Raw genomic sequence first — 15,590 nt, 5'->3', positions numbered from 1 at the left:
TGTATAGAAGGAAGTCTTTAAAAGTCTGAAATTCTACTTTCAAGAACAGAAAGATCATGATATGCCTGCATCCTCAGGTAATGCAGATTCAAAATTGTTCCAATCATGGAGGGTGGGGCCACAATTGGGGTTTTATGTAGGAATAGGATAAAAATCTTCAAAAATTGTTTGCATGAATGTTGGATGGGACATATGTTGAGGTTTATTTTACAATGTTCCTCATTTCATGTACTCATGAATATAGCGGGTAAGCAGAGTAAGTTTGACAATGATTAAAGACTTCTGATCAAACTGTAAAATGTATTTGTTATGTGTTTAAGCCAGTTTTAGGATGATTGACCCAAGTGGTCATAGCCTGAAGAACTCATGATACTCAGGTGACCATTAAGGCCCAGGAAGCCTCTTTATGTGTTTATGTGTGTGTGTGTTTTTTGGTTTTCATTTAATGGCTTCCTTTTGACCCTTTCTTACATATTAAGCTCTGGGCTGATTTGAAATCTCAATTATTCTTTAAAATAAGTTTCTGATTTAAACTGAAAAGCTCTATGATGCCAAAGTCTATATTTAGGAAGTCCAATTTGTCAAAACTTTACAACAAATTGTGGCTCATGGAACTCTTGTTCATAAAATTCCAGATTCCTATTTTCTATTTAGTTTATTGTCTTGAATTTTTAAGTGAAATATGGTAGAGCTACAGTCAAATTAGACACTTTAGATGCTTCTGTTTATGTTTTCAGCACTCCATAATTTAAAAAAGAAATTTTTTTTTTACAGCTTTTATCAAGTGAAGATTATTTTGGGCAATTCAGCCTAGGATCATTTGACTTTAAGCAGTATATGAAGCTTGATTCTGCTGCAGTACGAGCTTTGAACTTGTTTCCCAGCACATCTGATGGTGAGTCTTATAAATTTTTAGCTCACATGAGCTGAAAGCTCAAGTGAACTTTTCTGATTACCCGTTATGTGTCTGTAAACTTTTCACATTTTCAACTTCTTATCAAGTACCACTGAGCCAATTTAAACAAAGTTTGCACAAAGCATCCTTGGATGAAGGGGATCATAAATTTTAAAAATGAAAGGCGAATCCTCCTTCTAAATGAGATAATCAGAAAAGACAAAAATAGAGGGAATCATTGAAAAACCTTCTTGAGAAGCACTGGGAGAGAAAAGGTGAAATTTACTTGGAAGCTTCCTGAGGTATAGTAGATTCTAAAATGATCAAATCATGGCCCCTGCTGGTAGGGTGGGGCCACAATAGGGAATCAGTTTTTTACATTGAAATATATAGATAAAAATCCTTAAAAAAATCTTCTCAAGAACCACTAGGCCAGAAAAGCTTAAAACTTAAGTGAAAGCTTCCTGGGGTAGTGTAGATTCTAAATAGTTCAAATCATGGCCCCTTGGGTTAGGGTGGGGCCAAAATAGGGAATCAAAGTTTTACATTGAAATATATTGGAAAAGTCTTCTCAAGAACCACTTGGCCAGAAAAGCTGAAACTTGAAAAAGTGTCCCTAGTAGTGTAGATTTTAGATTTGCCAAATCATAGCCACCAGGATTCGAGTGGGAAGCACAATAGGGAATCAAAGTTTAACATTGAAATATAATGGAAAATCTTTAAAAATCTCAAGAACTACTTGGCCAAAAAGGGTGAAACTAATATAGAAGCTTCCTGAGGCAGTGTAGATTCTAAATTGTTCAAATCATAACCCCTTGGGGGGGGGGGGGGGGCACTGAATATTACAAGGGGGAAAATCTGGTCCTGTCAGTCATCTGCACTGGGAAAAATTCACGAGGTATTGAAGCTGCATTGTGTATACAAGCAGTAATTATGGTTTCCAGGTAAAACTCAAGATTTAAATGTGTTTAAAAAAAAAAAGTTGCAGTGTGTTTACAGCTATCCGAGTTTGGCATGCGATACTATCATGACTATGGATAATAAACATGAATTATCTTATAATCAGTCATATCCCTGATTTAAAAAAAAATAGAAATACAAGGGTTGTCTGGTAAAATCGTGGACAAATTGTCTATAGTGAAAAATAATCAACACTGCTTTCTCAAATTTTCCCTACTCTTTAGTATATCTTTTATCAGTATACATAGCAAATTCCAAGTTGACATATGCTCAAATAAACAAATATGGGATTTTAACTTATGTAAGCTTGATACATCTTGGGTCCTCGGAAAACGTCAACTGAAAAGTAGGTCACCGTGACCTAATTTTGACATTTTATGGCTGTATTTCATATTTTCGGATAGTATTTGACTTAGAATCATCAAAATTTGTCAGTTGATGTATCTTGGGTCCTCAGAGTAGGTCACCATGCCCTACTTTTCAATTTATTTGACTATAATTAAATATTTCTGGTACTAATTGGCTTAGAATCATCAAACTTTGTCAGTTGATGCATCTTGGGTCCTCTGAGTAGGTTGACTGAAAAGTAGGACACAGTGACCTACTTTTGAAAATTTATGGCTTTAATGAAATATTCATATAATTATATATATATAATTAAATATACATATTTCATTGATATTATCATTCTACACATTATATCAAACTATTGAGTTGGAGCAGACCTGCGCTCGGTGACTTTTACTCAAAATATCGACATAATATACACCCTTTTCTGTATAAATCATGAAAATTCTGAATTTGCGTCATTTTCTGACATCATATCTAACATATGGCGTCATGGCTTATAAAAATATTCATTGCTTTGAAGTCTTCAGATATCCCCATGTTTCAGAACATAATTATATATTTCTCCGTCAAAGTTTGATTTTGGGAGCAAATATTGGTCATTACCAAATATAGTCCTTTAATATGAGTTGTTACTAAATATTAGACTAATTAATTCATTGATCCTGATCATCCTGTTTCTCTTGCTTTTGGGCAACAAAGTTTCATCTTCCAGTTTATTTTATATTCTACAGATCCTCTAAGTTGTTGTATTATACTCAGGTGACCGTTAAGCCCTTGGGCCTCTTGCTTATTTATTTGAGTCACAGATTAAACACAAATCTACAATTTCTGTGCTCATAATGACAAACAATTTTTTCTAATAAATATACATTGTATAATTTCATAGGTTTGTAAAGCGTCGTTGGGCAATTGGCTACACATATTCCCGAGAATCGGTGAATACACGTTTCATTGTGAATTTCTCGACCCAAAACAGTAAACACTGAGGTTCCATAAGTATTATCATCTATAAAAAGCCTTTGCTGGCCATTAAAAGTTTGAAATACCGTAGAGATAATGTTTTAACTGACCTAAGCCATGTGTCTGTGATAAAAAAAGTAAACATGTAGTAAACCAGCATGTTTTGTCGTTCAGTCATCGGATTGGACAATTGTTCTCGGTAAGTGATAATGTGCGAAATAATAACAATAGCCATATAAGGTAAATTCCTCGGACATGCATACCCCTCTATTGTAGGAAGACCTGCCTATTCTCTTTCCGTAAAAGATCCTATTGTCACAAACCAAGTCGAATTTTACTTGCATGGGGTCCAAAAAATCATAAATAATGCAGTAATCCTCATAATTAAAATGTGTTGGGACTATTGAAAGTACTCGAAAGGCGGCGTATTTATTCACTTTTGTATGAAAACTATCAAAATCATTGTAGAAGAAATAAAATTCATCGTAAAAAAAAAAAAAAGGGGGCTGCAGAAAGTAGTTTTGGCACATCATCCTATCATTGCGAAAGCTCAAAGGGTTCTAGAGAGATTGCACAGAAACCAAAAAGTGGTACAGACAGAAATACAGATGTATGGAAGGACGGACAGATGGACAGACATACCCAAATTAATATTCCCTACTTTCAGTGAAAGCGGGGACAAAAAACCCTGAATCTTCGAAGGCTTTTATAAAAGAAAAAGGTGTGCGATTTGTTTTAGATCCATTTCTCAATTAACAAAATATTTCATGTAGCAAATGTTAATAATTTAATAAGCTCATCTCAACGAAGTCGAGATGAGCTTATGCTATACCCCCGGCATAGGCGTTAAGAGTCTGTGTCCCAGTTAAAGTTTTAGGAGCAAGTCCAAGCACTACCACACTTGCTTCGGATGCTGGATCTGACCTAGATTTTCCACATGAGTGACCAGGTTAAAGTTTTTGGAGCAGGTCTATTCCCAAGTTACTATAAGTCCCACCTTGACCAAACTTGCATGGATTATGCATCTAGGGATGGACACTACCAAACTTGCTTCAGATGCTGGATCTAACCTAGATTTTCCACATGAGTGACCATGTTAAAGTTTTTGGAGCAGTCCCGTTCCCAAGTAACTGTAAGCCCTACCTGGACCAAACTTTCATGGATGATGCATCTAGGAATGTACACTAACCAACCTGCTTCGGATGCTGGATCTGACCTAGATTTCCCACTCGAGTGAATTTTAGCTATATTTTAACCAAATTAGCATGGATGATGTATCTAGGGATGGACACTTCCAGACTTCCTCTGGATTCTGAATCTGACCTATATTTTACAGACCAGGGTAATTTTTTTAGAGAAGCCATATAATATTATGGCCTGTTATGATTAAACTTGCATAGATGGTGCATCTAAGGATGAAAATGTCCAGACTTGATTTAGATGTTGGAACTGACCACAATTTTTTGATTACTAAACAGGTTAATAGTTTTTTGAGCAGGTCTATTTCCAAGTAACTTTAAGTCCTACTTAAACCAAACTTGCATGGATATTGACCTTGGGATGTACCCTAACTAGAAAAAAAAATATTATGTGAAATTTGCCTTACTTATAGATAAAATTCGTCGAGGTGAGCTTCGTAATTGATTACCTATGTTTTTATTGATAAATGCTATTTTGCATGTACAGTACAATTCGTTTATTATCATAGTTTATTTGGCAGGCCAAAACTTTATAATAAGCGACTATTATAATAACCATAGTCGACTGAAGTTCATGTTGGAGGTCTGACATGAAATGACGTTTGTGTAAATTATTGGATGTACATGTATTAAACGTGTTACATGTAATTTCAGTTTTTTTAGGTTTATTTGAAATGCAAATTAACAAAAATATCATTTCACAATATTTACTAACTGTTTCAACTTTTTGTAATAAATAGATTCACTTAAATAAAGCTTAACACTCTTCAAACTCTCTAGAAGAACTTCGAATTGTTCTTATAGATTCATTGGCATCTATCTTGTTTATTTTCATTTTGATGTACTTTCATTTTTAAATACAATGTATATGATCAATTCAAACTACCAATATTTCGTTTTTTTACGGCACATATCAAATAAAAAACAATTATCAATGTACAATTCAGGATAAACAAAAGAAGAAAATAAGATTGCGAATGGTTTTGTGTGGTTGTGTAATGTGCTTTGTAAAATAAACAAACTTAGTGTCAATCACTCAGGTACAGTACAGCTCACGAGTTTTTTCCACCCCACCGTGGAAAACACATGGTGGAAAATACCCCGTGTTACACCGTGTACATGGAGTTCCACCGTGTGCGTATATTGTGATTACACCAAAGACGCACCGTGTCACACCGTGGACATAACCGTTTCATTGGGTGACCCTCCGTGTTCCACCGTGCAAGAAAATTACGGAAGAAAATGGTTTGTTTATAAAAATAACTTTAAAATTGAAATCATAGGTATGTTGGTTTAATTGCTAGAAGAAATAGTAAATGAAAAATTATTTAATTCAAACAGCTCACTATCATACATATAAGGTCATAACATAACAGCGGCGTTCAGTGTAGACTTTGGTTCACCGTTGAGTATACATGTATATATCAATTGAATAAATTTATTTTGATTTCTGTTGAATTCATATTTCATATTCATTTGAAAACAAAAACAACTACATGTCGATTGTGCAAATTGATATATTTCTGACATATGCTATAAGTGCGCAGGTACAAATCCAAGTACAGGTACATTGTCTTTGAACTTAATAATTATTCAATGCGAAACATAGATACGGATCGATAATTTTAGTTGTTATTTTCTCTGTGAAATAATATGATATTAAAGGTATTGACAGTAAAGGCATTTACAAATAATACCTATGATATCAGATAATTAATTTAGCATCATCTGATCACTACATCGTAAATAAAAATAGTGAAAAAAAATGTCGAGTCAATATATTATGATATTCATATGGTATATGAAAGTCTTATTTTGCAGAAATAAAATAAAAAGTGTAGACCACTTATCAATGAAGATACTAATTTGCTAAATGTGAGGAAGAAAAAGTACATGTACATGCAATTAAAAAAAAAAAAAAGCAAAACACGTAGCATTCACTAAAAAATCTTATACGCATGCAGTTTGGTAGTCGTACAATCATCAAATTCACATGAAAATCAAGCAGTTGTATGCATCGCATCCATTGATTAAACTTAAAATTAAGAGACATAAATGTAAAAAATTCAATGTTTGAACGTTTATTTCTGTCGAATATGTGAAGTGTCAGTATTTCTATCTGGGTATTTTTTTATTACTACTTAATCTTCTACGATCAGTACGAAAAGTAAAAAAAATCGCTTGAACTGCCAATGCAGCATTCTAAAAATTCTTTTACAAATTATTAAGAAATCATAGTTCACCTCCAGTTTTTATTAATCGAAACGAAATAGAATCGGTGCAATTTAGGTACAAGTTCAACGCATCACACACAGAATCCATGTGCTCTACCTGTCAATCAAATACCGAATATTGATGAATTGCAGAAACTTCTCGTGTATGTATGGAGTCGCTCCTTGGCTAATATATTTCACACCTGTTCAGAAGAAAAATATATTGGGACATTCAGTTGCTGTGGCCCTTGGGACATTATTCACATGTTGAAACTCTAGACGAGTGTATAGTATACACCTCAGCTGGCTTCGACACTTACACATGTCGGGAAGTTAATTGGAACTTGAAAAATAAACAACTATTTATTTAATTGTTTATAGAATTTTTAGTACAGCAACATATTTTTAAAAAACAAGTTACAGTTACAAACGAATATTATTCAAATATTATTCAACTGTATCTAGATTATATAAAGTCGTTATATACTGTAACATAACATACTGGTGAAATGAAGAAAAAAAACATAACTCTCCATGTCGTAAAATTGTCTCTCTTTCGTTGATTTTATTTATCATTAAAATGCTATTTTTGAAAAGGATAAGAATAAATCCTTACAAAGGACAGGTAATACAATAAATAGGCATATGTAAATACAGTTGTTCTTTTTTTAACATGTCTGTGTAGAAATTATCCATAAAACTCATTATGGAAAGTGGGGGCTGTTATTACGTGTAGGGAGAGCACATATACAGTATGCTTGCTTTTATTTCATGGTTTGAAAAATCTCCGCTAGGTACTAGTAAAATATAAAATCTTCAATCTAGTTTTTCATATCTCCTATGCATATGCTTAGTTAGGCAGTGAACCTATTAACAATTATAGCAGACTTTTTTTCATACACGTTACGGAAGAAAATTGTTTGGCTTTTTACATCATTGTTTAACATAGAATCGAACATATTGCAGAAATATCATTTTCATTAAATAGTATCATTCGAAATTTTTTCCATTATCGACGTCATTGACAATTGTTGAGCATAATTATAACGTTTTACATCTTATTGTTTACATATTGTGATTATTCTTGGCGACAAGTTTTGTGAAAAATGTTGTGCCATAATGCTTCGATCTGAACACAAAATGCAAGTTAAATATTAAGGTTTATATTTTACACATAATTCTGAACAATTACAAACAGACACAGATGAAAAAGTGAGGCATCTTCAATACCTGAATATCAACATTTCATATTTTCTGATGGGCTGGGCAGAAATTTGCTCATTACACAGAGGCTACATCGGGTCTCATCTCATCTCAATTTGGGTTCCATATAAGTCAATCTTTTCATAGCTATTTTTTTCATCTGATTCAAATTAAATTAAACAATATATTTGCTGTGTTGTATTTTGATGTAGTAATTATTTACATATACACCAGTTTCTACAGTAATTTATAATTAAAAAAAAAACCAGTACGTCAGATAAGATAATCAATTGACAATTCCACATGGATTTCCTGAGCATTATGCATAATACAAATGCAGAATATTCCTTTCTTATTTTTTTAAAATTTAGATTTAGCTTTTGTTTTACAAACAAAATAATCTTTAAGAAGATATCTTCCAAATAACACAAGATTGCTGACTGCATGGTAAAATTCCGTCTTTGTTAAATTCATTGACACGTCAGTACAATATCGAAAGTAGGAAAATGCACACTGCAGATGATATGCATTTCAATGATTTTTATTCTAAAATCTTCAATGAATTATTTTAAAGTAATTTCAAACCACTTAATGTTAAGCAGCATGGAGTTCCACGGAGCAAACGCGTACACACCGTGTGCCAGCTTAGCGCTGAAAACGAAACATCAAAGACACTGACAATTTTCAAAGTCCACGCAAAAGCGTGGACCGAGGGTCCACTGTGGCCGGTGTTTACCGGAAGATACTTGTGAGCTGTACTGTAAATGCACTGGAGTGTGACTAATCTCCCCAGTCAAGCCATTGTTTGTAGACAAGCAACAGTGCATGAACCACAGGGGTAGATAGGTGTTATCTTTTGTTTTGTTGATTGTCCCAAGAGTGAAAAGGTGTGAACAAAAATATTACAGATTGAAATTTTCTGTTATAGTAAGTGAAGTGTGCACTTTTACCTATGATAATAATAAACACAAAATTTACAATGAATTATCAAGAAATGGTTTTGTGTTTCAAATATCTAATATGATAAAAAAAACAAAGTTTGATATAAAACCGGTATGCAGAGTTGGCGATAAAAGATAAAAGATGGAGATAAAAAATCTGTCGGACATAGTGTCCTACAGATTGTCAAAAAATCACAAAAACTACAGGACACACTGAAAATTTGCCGGACAAAATGTAAAAAAACAACAAAGTATGTGAAGCTGAATTTTAATTAAGATGCATCAATCAATAACAATAATTGAATGGACTGTACCATAAAATTCGTGCATGGTACACAAAACATCATTAAACAGGGAATTATTTAATCTTAGACTAATTATAAATCCTGGATTTTCAGAAAATTCTGAAATCAGGTGTAGTGCCCGAAAACTAACTTAGTTTTGCTTGAAATTATCAGTTTTCACTGTAGTAGATACTGTCTAAATGGGTAAGTGTGTATATAAGAAGCTAATATAATTGAATTATTGTTTATTTTTATTCATTCATGTTTTTATTGTGTTCCAATTTCATATTTTTATTGTTTATTTTCAGTCATAATTATTATTTCTAGGATAAATGTCTTTTATGCAGTGTATCTGGTGTTCTACTGTTGTAGCTGTAGAAAATAATGACGCATGCGCAGATGGGGGTTAGTCGATGCCTGGCATCAAAAAACGACTAACCCCCATTTGCGCATGCGTCATTATTTTCTCGCTAAATTCTGCAGTTTTCTGCAATCAAACGGCGATATTAAAATAATCCATCGAATTTCCGTCATTAAATTATGCTACGACTCCACTGTTATCGCAATACGTTCCTTCCGAGTTGTAGATATCCGTTAAACATTGCCAACAACGCACGGCTTCATAGTCCCCATGAATGAAGACCCGACTGAAGAAATGACTCGCAGCAAACGAAAATACATACCGATGTGTATTCCGCACGACAACTGCAAACACTTACATATGTTTTCACAACCGTAACAACTTTTAAATCCAACGAAATGGTAAAAAAAACGCAGCGATGTAAACACTACCAAATTTACAGCAGCTTCCTTATGCAGACAACCACTCCTCGACGTCACAGTCGTAAAATACGACGTCACAGGTACACTCTTTTCCCGAACTTTTCTAAAGCAAAATGGCGATTAAGCATTGTACGTAATATAAGGCATACTGTCTTTGTTGTTCAGCACACGTACTTTTAATTGTCTGTAAAAAGTTCTCCTTTAACCAGGTAATTGAATATCACAAGAGGAAAGGAAACTGGAATGTCTTCAGTACAGAAATCGGTCTTTGAAAATTGAAGATCCATGATCCGCCCACTTGTTTCACCTCCAGCTAAGAGGTGCATATTTAGTGTGCAAATCTAGAGTTTTCAAGCCATTGTGACGTCACCCTCAATAATTTGTAACAGATCAGTGAAATCTTACACACGAATCAATAAAAAATAATAATAATAATATAGTTAAACTGTGGAAAACGTTAGTTTGAATTCTTGTGTACCATAAACAAATTCCCAAGCCTTTGTGACATTACTCCTAAACTTGCAATGACGGGGAACAGAGAAAAATACTGCGTCATAAATATAATAATAATAGTATTTGAATACACCAGTCAGATTAAACCACCCCGTGTCCTCTTTTCTTGTACTTTACAAACGTATTTTTTTTTTAGACAGAATACCCCCCCCCCCCCCCCCTTGGCGAAAAACGGATCAAGTACTCAGTTCAAATATTTTAATTTTTATTATTTTCATCATCAAAATATATATATATTTGTATTGGCTCAAAAAAAGAATTGAACAAGTTAAATTGATGCAAAGCATCAAATAGACCTCAAAAATATATAAAGCAAAAATATATAGAGCATTCTGAAGTATTTCCAAAAGAAAGAGCACCCTCCCCCCTCCAAAAAAAAAAAATGCATTTATGGCAGAATCTAGGAGAGGTGGTTCTAAGAAAAAAAAATAAAATATTTTCTTCAGTGGCATGTCTGATGCACCTTGGAATTTAGTGGTTTTTTTTATTTTTTTATTATAGCCTTAAAATATTTCTGAATCTAGGGAGAATCCACAGTGTGCAAGTCTTTCTAAGACACTGTGAGTTACCCCAATACCCTGCATATTTCACTTACCCATTGAGAAGAAGGTAAACATGGCCTATTTACATCCTTCATACGTTCAAAGGCAACATTTCTCAATATTTGAAATTTTAATTCTTTTCCCCAGACACTCTCCTTCCTATCTATGCCCTAAAATCTGTCCATCCCACTCCGTGCGAATCCTAAGACATATTTACGGGAAAAAACCCTGCGCTTTGCGTGGTCAATGAAATGGGGTAAATTAGTAACCTGTGGCATACTTATACTTTCTAAAATCAAATTAAGGGTTACATACAAATTCCAACATTTAATTTAATTTCCTTTTTATTTAACTTTGTTTATTGTTTACTCTTTTATTTTCTATAATTATATGTTTCATTTTAAATGTATTATTATTATTATTGAGCACATAAAATATTGAAATTATGCCACCCCCCACCCCCCGAAAAAAAAATTAAAGGCGTCATATTATTCTTTTAAAAATAAAATTTAAAGCTTTAATCTTATATCTGTAAAAGTTTTGGATCCTTCCCTCAACACTGTTGACATCATTTGTCTCGGATAACATAAAGATAAGCGTAAGCCAGCGTTAATTGCGCTTTGATTGAATTCAGTCTGCATGCAGCTACACCAGAGAAAATCCACAGAATTTCTTCCCATGTAGAAATGTGCATCTTTATGATAGACTTTTACACTTGTTCGACTTTTCTGTGTGTGTTTTATTCCCTCGCAACGGAGTTGCGTGTTTGTTTGTGGGTGAGTGAGATAATTTTGTGCGAAACGGAAGTGACGTAATTTGCATTGAAATCGATGTCGGATGCTGCCTTAGCTTATGGATAATAAATTGTGCAGCTCGATCACTATATAATAGTATGCTGCTAATCTATTATTATTATCATTTTCTTTAGCGTCATGTGGTTTTCTACCTTCTCAATATTTTTGTCCCCGTTTCAGACAATTGTGGGTATGTTACAAATCTTGCATTTTCACGAGTATCTTATTTGTGGTATTGTAATCTTCCATTTATACCTACATGTTAAATATAACATGGTTAATATTCTACCATATTACGATATTTAAAGTTTATAAGTATTATAAACTGAGTTTATACCAGGGAAACAAATAAACTCATTCACTTCCTTAATGAGGCCCCTTGGTGGAAGATTTCCCCTGCGGGGGCCCCATAGATGGCCAATATTACGGAGGGAAAATACCCAGCCTCTTTCTGAAGCCAACGCCATAGCTGGCAGCATCTCGATTCCATTAGTTTTACAACAGCTATTATAAAAATTATTCACTCGACATTCATTTTATTTCTGTCGTTTTTGTTCCACTGGACTAACTGCTTTACTGGACTTTTACGTGACTACTACATGTGTTTACCATGTGTTATTGTTGTGATTAGGAATTAGTGATCCGTGTCTTTGGATTTTGACCCCACTATGAATCGCGCTAGATCACGATCCAGGGTTAGAAGGGCAGCAACAGTAGACGTTGACGACCCTAACAATTGGACAATTGATAAATTAAAAAATGAATTAAAATTGTGCGGCATCGATATTAACCATTCTATTTCCCACAAAATACTAGTGAAATTATGGTTAGATAACAAAGGCAAGAAAGAGTTAAGTACCGATGGGGAAACAATATATATTGACTCTGCTCAGAAGAGACCAAGCGCAGGAAGGAATGAGAATGAAAACATAGCTCAAAGTACCTCCAGTATAACGGAACGAATTGACGAACTTTCCGCTTCAGCTTTTGCTGAAATTTCTGTACCCCATGGAGGGGCCCCTCCTTACACCAATGTAAATGCGCATGCGCCAACGGAACCAAACGCAGTTCCGGAGAGAAACATAAATACTGAGAAGTCTATGTTGATGGCGACGGCGTTCGCATTACAGGAGACAGTAAAATTGATACAACAGACGCATAAAGATAAAGAAGAAGAAGACTATTCATTACGCAAATTTTATGAAAACCGAAGTAGTGCACCATTCGCAGCTGGATCTCCAGACCAATTAGCGGCTACCCAACTACACCCGAATTTGTTCAAAAGTACCATGAAAGAAACGAGTGCGAGCGGCGTCCCTTCTGCGGACTTACAGCACGTGATGGCAGTATCACCTACAATCCGGAAAGAAATCATTTCGGGTAAGGATGTTAACATGTGTAAACTCTTGTTGTCAAATTATGTAGCCCCTAAAACAAAGAAAGAAGAAGACAAGGACGAACGTCTTAACAGAACATTATCCATCGGCGAATTCGTAAAGGCCTTCACCATATATAAATCAATCATGGTCGAAACCTTTCCTCAAAGAAGTAGAGAATTAGACGGATATCTATCTCACATCATTGATGTTTATTCCACTTGGGGGCAACAATTTTACGAGTATCATAAATTGTTCTCTGCCAAAGCTTCAACAGCCCTCTTACAGTACCATATTAAAGTAGATTGGGCTTTGGGGGACCCTGACCTATTAATGAGAGTCTGTGCAGGATCTAGTGTTACGAAGTGTGAAAGATGTGGTTCGACAGTTCATAGCACACTGATGTGTAATGTTAAAGAACAGAAAATTCAAAGGACAATGAACAGAGATGTCGACATGCATGGAAGGAGTAGAAGATATCATCAGGGCAAAGAACTCTGCAACAATTACAACAGTGATAAGGGCTGCTTGAGAACAGAATGCAAGTTCCAGCATGTCTGTGTTATCTGCTTCCAGCCACATAGTGCTATGAAATGTAAAAGGAAGAAAATAGAAAATTCACCTCATGGCAGTGGAAAGAACAATGCAGAATTACAGCCTTCAAAATGACTAGAATTTAAAGCTTCTACACCAATAAATATTCATCGGTTGGGCAGTGAATTACAAGAACATCCAGATAAAACTTTTGTACATTATTTGATGGATAGTCTAACCAACGGTTTTGACATTCTGATACAGCAAGAGGAAATCTGTAGCAGTAAAGAATGTAGGAATTTGAAATCAGCTCGTGAAGACCCCCAGACAGTTGATAGTCTCATAAGGGCTGAAGTGGAGAAAGGTTTCGTCATAGGCCCTTTTACATCCTCTCCATTCATGTTACATAGAATTAGTCCTGTGGGAATAGCAGTTGGAAAATATTCAGGAAAGAAAAGGCTTATTTTAGATTTATCTTCACCCCATAATGACCCAAATCATGAAAGTATCAACAGTTTAATTGACAAAGAGAAATGCTCACTTTCGTATGTTAAAATTGATGATGCTATTCGACACATTCAAGAATATGGAAAAGGGTCAATTTTGTGTAAAACAGACATTCAAGACGCTTTCAAGCAAATTCCTGTATTACCTGAACAGTGGCGTTTTCTGGGTTTTAAATGGAACAAGAACTATTATTTTTGTGTAAGATTACCATTTGGATCTCGATCTAGCCCCAAGATATTTGATAATCTTTCTCAAGCAGTGTGTTGGATTGCACAGCACAACTATGGTATCCATACAATTTTGCATTTGCTGGATGATTTTCTTACAATTGACAGGCCCCAAGGAGATGGAGAAAGAACTATGCTGATATTAAAAATGATTTTTAAAAAGCTGGGAATTCCTATATCAGAGAAAAAGACCGAAGGTCCGTCGACTCGTCTTACTTATCTCGGTGTTATTCTGGATACAGAGAAAATGCAAGCCATTTTACCAGAAGAGAAAGTACAGCGCATTGCCAACTTTATTCATGATCTTTTAAGGAAAAAGTCATGCACAAAATTAGAACTTTTACAATTGTTGGGGCATTTTAATTTTGCCACCAGAGTCATACTACCAGGCCGGGCATTTGTAAGCTATCTAATAAGTCTATCCACTACAGTGAAGGAATTACACTATTATGTGCACTTAAATCAAGAGTGCATAAATGACTTGAAAATGTGGCTTACTTTTCTATCCGACTGGAATGGAGTTTCACTTTTTTATGAGCGTTATCTTACGTCCAATGCAGACCTCCATCTTTACACTGATGCGGCTTCGAATTCAGGTTTTGGAGGATTCTACGATGGAAAATGGTTCAGTGAACCTTGGCCACCTGACCTAATGGAATCAACAAATGCAAAATGTCCATAGCATTTATGGAACTGTATCCAATAGTCGTTGCAGCCATTCTTTGGGGACATAGTTGGAAAGGGAAACGAATTCAGTTCATGTGTGATAATGAAGCAGTAGTTAAAATCATACAAAAGGGACGTTCCAAAGAAACTTATATTATGAAACTTATGCGTAGTTTAGTTATGTGTTCTGTGCAAAATAATTTTGTAATATATAGCAAACATGTTCCAGGCAGTTTCAATGAAATAGCTGACGCTCTTTCTCGTTTTCAGTTTCAACGATTTCGCAAACTAGCTCCAAATGCAGACACGAATCCAACCAAGTGTCCCCAGTTACACCAAGTTTTATGGGACTTCAAACCGTAGTGAGTGAACTTTGGGACAGAGCTATCGGTGACAAGACCAGACGTCAATACCAGATTGGTTTCCAGAGTTTCCTAAGATTTGTATCGTTGATGAACTTGAACTCAATTAATGGCTTGCCGATTGTTAGTGAGAAAGTGTTTATACAATATGTTAGTTATTGTTATTCTGAGCTGCAACTAAGTTATTCTACTATCAAACTTTATTTAAGTGGTATACGATACATGTACCTACGAATAGGTGGTTTTAACCCCCTAGAAAGCTATGGGAAACCATTACAAG

General features: G+C 34.7%; 1 protein-coding gene across 1 annotated transcript; it reads left to right on the top strand.

Moving 5' to 3' along the window:
• The first annotated feature begins 13,773 nt into the window (after positions 1–13,773).
• Positions 13,774–14,964, top strand: LOC133176404 (uncharacterized). Its single transcript, XM_061311527.1, has one exon. The coding sequence runs from the start codon at positions 13,774–13,776 to the stop codon at positions 14,962–14,964; it is 1,191 nt and encodes a 396-aa protein (XP_061167511.1).
• The last annotated feature ends 626 nt before the right edge of the window (positions 14,965–15,590 follow it).

This window comes from Saccostrea echinata, unplaced genomic scaffold, assembly GCF_033153115.1.
Source record: "Saccostrea echinata isolate AGI-Se365-2 ecotype Australia unplaced genomic scaffold, CSIRO_AGI_Sech_v1 ptg000075l, whole genome shotgun sequence".
NCBI classification, from domain to species: domain Eukaryota; kingdom Metazoa; phylum Mollusca; class Bivalvia; order Ostreida; family Ostreidae; genus Saccostrea; species Saccostrea echinata.
This window is presented reverse-complemented; position numbering and strand designations above follow the sequence as displayed.

What these genes read in the sequence shown, in the direction of transcription:
- LOC133176404 (XM_061311527.1), top strand. Translation starts at nt 13,774, where the DNA reads ATGGATAGTCTAACCAACGGTTTTGACATTCTGATACAGCAAGAGGAA.